The sequence below is a fragment of the Budorcas taxicolor genome, chromosome 10 (assembly GCF_023091745.1).
Source record: "Budorcas taxicolor isolate Tak-1 chromosome 10, Takin1.1, whole genome shotgun sequence".
NCBI classification, from domain to species: domain Eukaryota; kingdom Metazoa; phylum Chordata; class Mammalia; order Artiodactyla; family Bovidae; genus Budorcas; species Budorcas taxicolor.
This window is the reverse complement of record NC_068919.1, coordinates 26,114,471-26,118,992: the sequence shown is the minus strand read 5'-3', so window position 1 is coordinate 26,118,992 and position 4,522 is coordinate 26,114,471. Positions and strand designations below refer to the sequence as shown.

The 4,522-nt window shown below is 36.9% G+C and overlaps 1 protein-coding gene across 1 annotated transcript; it reads right to left on the bottom strand.

The window, feature by feature from the left end:
- Positions 1 to 1,795: 1,795 nt before the first annotated feature.
- LOC128053981 (olfactory receptor 4L1-like) lies at positions 1,796 to 2,737 on the bottom strand. Its single transcript, XM_052646502.1, has one exon. It carries the CDS (start codon positions 2,735 to 2,737, stop codon positions 1,796 to 1,798), a length of 942 nt encoding a protein of 313 aa, XP_052502462.1.
- Positions 2,738 to 4,522: the final 1,785 nt, after the last annotated feature.

The following is a 4,522-nucleotide window of genomic DNA, read 5'->3' as shown; positions in this document are numbered from 1 at the left end:
TTTGAATTTGATGCCAAAGAGATCATAGAATGTGTTTGTGTTCTAATACCCATGAGCTGTTTATCAAACTTGTAAATTGGCACACTTCATGCAATGCAAGTAGCTTGAATACTTTCTGTTTTATTGTGAAGTAAATAACTGAATATAGAGAGACTTCTTTATTTTTTCCTTTTCCATGTGGATTGAAATAGTACTAATGTTCTTACTTGACTCTTGATAGATATATGAGAACACCTGTGAATACAAACATGAATGATGGAATAAGGGAAAATGAACTGTATGTAACTTTTATGTTAGGGTGGAATTTCTATTTTCCTTAAGAATTAAATATGTGCTTCTTGCCAGCAGATGACTATTCCTTGTATCTATCTACTTATAGAAAATTTTCCTTGTCAAAAAAGCAATAATCTTATACATATTAGGATATGCAAAATTGTAAGTTTATGTGTGTATGTGCTTGTGAGTTAATACTTTTGTTTGCACATTTGGTCAACTGGAGAATTTAGCTGAAAGATCCCTCATTTTGAATTTAAAAGTGGACCAATTTATACTTGAGTTCTCTTTATTTAATGAAATTTAGTCTTGAATATTTCTGGGTTTCACACTACAGTTAGTGAGTCAGTTTTTTTTTTTCTCTCCTTATTTCTTTATCTAAGAAATTTAATCCCAGCTGAACTGAATTCAATTAAAAATTATTCTCTCAATAAAACAAAATATATCATAGAGATGTGATGATGGAGCATTTGGTAGGTTTAATATACATTATGAATATTGAAAAAACTACAAAAAGACAAATTCAGTCAGTTCAGTTCAGTCGCTCAGTTGTGTCCGACTCTTTGTGACCCCATGAATCACAACACGCCAGGCCTCCCTGTATATCACCAACTCCCGGAGTTCACTCAAACTCACGATCATCGAGTCCGTGATGCCATCCAGCCATCTCACCCTCTGTCATCCCCTTCTCCTCCTGCCCTCAATCAGGGCATCAGAGTCTTTCCCAATGAGTCAACTCTTCACATGAGTTGGCCAAAGTACTGGAGTTTCAGCTTTAGCATCATTCCTTCCAAAGAACACCCCGGACTGATCGCCTTCAGAATGGACTGGTTGGATCTCTTTGCAGTCCAAGGGACTCTCAGGAGTCTTCTCCAACACCACAGTTCAAAAGCATCAATTCTTCTGTGCTCAGCTTTCTTCACAGTCCAACTCTTACATCCATACATGACCACTGGAAAAATCATAGCCTTGACTAGATGGACGTTTAGGTTGGTCATAACTTTCCATCCAAGGAATAAGCATCTTTTAATTTCATGGCAGCAATCACCATCTGCAGTGGTTTTGGAGCCCCAAAAAATAAAGTCTGACCCTGTTTCCACTGTTTCCCCATCTATTTCCCATGAAGTGATGCGACTAGATACCATGATCTTCGTTTTCTGAATGTTGAGCTTTAAGCCAACTTTTTCACTCTCCTCTTCCACTTTTAAGAGGAGCCTCACAAGAGGCTTTTTAGTTCGTCTTCACTTTCTGCCATAAGGGTGGTGTCATCTGCATATCTGAGGTTATTGATATTTCTCCCAGCAGTCTTGATTCCAGCTTGTGCTTCTTCCAGCCCAATTAAAAATTATTCTTTCAATAAAACAAAATATATCATAGAGATGTGATGATGGAGCATTGGTAGGTTTAATATACATTATGAATATTAAAAAAAAACTACAAAAAGACAAATTAATACCAACTTATTCCAAGATGTACTATATATGGGTTTTGGTCTAGAAATCTTTGTCATCATGCTAGTTGCCTAGAAGGTCTTTCTGGAGCTCACATGTTGGGTCCTCAGTCTATTCATGGCTGCTTTCATCTCCTGATTCCTCAGAGTATAAATAATGGGGTTCAGTAAAGGTGTGATAACTGAATAAAACACAGAAAGAAATTTATCTGCTGAAAAATTACTAAATGGCCAAGCATAAATGAAGATACATGGCCCAAAGAACAGAGTGACCACTGTAATATGAGCAGATAGTGTGGACAGAGCTTTGGAGAGACCACCAGAGGATTGATGTCGAATGGTTACCAGAATGACAGTGTACGAAATGAGCAAGAGTATGAAGGAGATGAAAGACAATAGTCCACTGTCAGCAATTACTAGCAACTCCAGAACATAGGTCTCAGTGCAGGCAAGCTTTATAACCAGCGGAAGGTCACAGAAAATATTGTCTACTATATTGGGACCACAGAAGGGCAAGGTGATGGTAAACACCATCTGGCTCATTGTATGCACAAAGCCAACAGCCCATGATAGCAGCACAGAGCCTCTGAGTACCCGGTGGTTCATGATGGTTGTGTAGTGAAGAGGTTTACATATTGCAAAATACCTATCAACCGCCATAACTATGAGAAGTGTCATCTCACTACCCCCTAAAAAGTGAAGGAAGAACATCTGAGCCATACAGCCCCATAGAGAAATAGTTTTATTCTCCCTGACAAAATCTGCAACCATCTTAGGGGTTGTGATTGTAGAAACAGACATGTCAAGAAAGGAGAGGTTTCCAAGGAGGAAGTACATTGGTGTGGAGTGCAGATGAGAGTCCAAGGTTATAGTGACCACAATGAGAAGGTTTCCTGCCATAATTGCCGCATAGGCCAATAAAAATATGAAAAAAAAGAAAAGCTCAAGTTCCCAAGTGTTGGTGAGTCCTAACAAAACAAACTCAGATATCACTGAACTATTCATCATTTTCATCAAGTTTGTTTACGTATTTTCAGAAAGTCTTTAAAATGAAGGTAATCCAGAAAAAGTGATTATTTAATCTACGACAGTTTTGAAGGTATGGGCATACAGAAAGTAGTATTTGATTCCTACAGAAAAATAAAAGGTAGATATTTCTGAAAAATACATTTTAATTGACTAATGCAAGCATATTACTTGTAGACACTTTCACATTACTGCATTTATTTTCAAACAGAAAGGCACAAAAGGGAAATTTATTGTAAAATTTTGTAAATATAGTTTGTGGGTATAGATTTTCTCTTCACATTTATTTGTTGTTTTCACCATGAGTTCATGAATTTATGAACCCTGAGTTTAATGGATCACATAATAATCAAATGGTCTTTGGTCATAAGTTAATTCAAGTGGATTAGAATATAGTCATGTAACTTTTTGGTAGCTAGTATTCAATCTTTTACCCTTTACACCTTCCTAATTTGAAATATTCAGATATGTTCATATGAGTTGAATTATATACCCACTTGGCAAATTGTTACAGTACTTTCTTCTCTCACCTATACTATATTCTCACCCTTCCCTTTTATCTCAAATATATATACCAAATGCTTTAACTTATTCCTGAAGGTTTAAACTGGCTACAGTCTGTCATGTGTCCTACCTCCCCCAAATAAGCTTCCCAGGACGTTTCTGCACAAGAACATAAATATTTCTGTGTTAATGTTTCTTTCTTCCTTGTTCTTTCCTTCTCCCTCTATCCCTCCTGCCTTCCCTTTCTCCTTTCCTTCCTTCTATTTTCTTTCTTTTTGTTTTTCTTCAGTAGTGTTCTGTATCTCATACTTTGGTTCGTGAATAAAACTCTTAGCCTCTACTTTTTGTCTATTTCTCTTGATGCTGGATTCCTGGCTGGAGTTTTCTTTCTTGTCTCTTTGCATTCTCTGTGTAAATGGTCTCTAAACAATCATCAAATCTTTCACAAGTAGTGCTTATTTTTTCCGTTGGCTCCTAATTGCTTACTTTTTTCTGATGATTGCTTTCCTCTGACTTTTCAAACTTGTGTCCAGACTGACTCTTGATAATTCCTGGCTCAAATATCCCTGATACTTGTACTCTGTTTTTCCACAATGAGTGGGCACTATTGGCTTACTTTCATCTACTTTTCTCTTTGATTTAGATCTTTTGGCCCCATCTTCCTGTTTCTTTTTTGCCTTTAAAAAACTATTAATGGCACATACCAACTGCACAGACACAGATACAGAATCACAGATAAACACACATATGCTTATACGAGGTTCTAGTTCTAGAGTACAAGGACAGAATGTGGAGAATTTACTCTGAATTTCCCTTTTTTTCTTTATAGTTCATGAAATATTTAGAAGTTATTGTTTAGTCCAGTTATCAAAACTTGAAAACAACAATAACAACAACAACACTGAACCAAGAGTCAAGCATCAAATTCTAGTCCTGCCCTAACATGTACTAGGGAAATATACTCTTTAACTCTTTTCAACGTTGATTCAATTTTCTATAGAAATAAAATAATATCTACTCTTCAACCTCTCAAATTGTTATAAGACTCTAAAGGGCAACAGGTTGGTTTTGTTGTTCAGTTACTCAGTTGTGCTCGACTCTTTGCAACTCCATGGACTGCAAATTCTCCCAGAGCTTGCTCAAACTCATGTCCATTGAATCGATGATGCCATCCAACCATCTCATCCTCTGTCGTCCCCTTCTCCTCCTGCCCTCAATCTTTCCCAGCATCAGTGTCTTTTCCAGTGAGTCAGCTCTTCACATCAAGTG

Coding starts and splice junctions, on each gene's coding strand:
- LOC128053981 (XM_052646502.1), bottom strand. CDS start 2,737: ATGAAAATGATGAATAGTTCAGTGATATCTGAGTTTGTTTTGTTAGGA.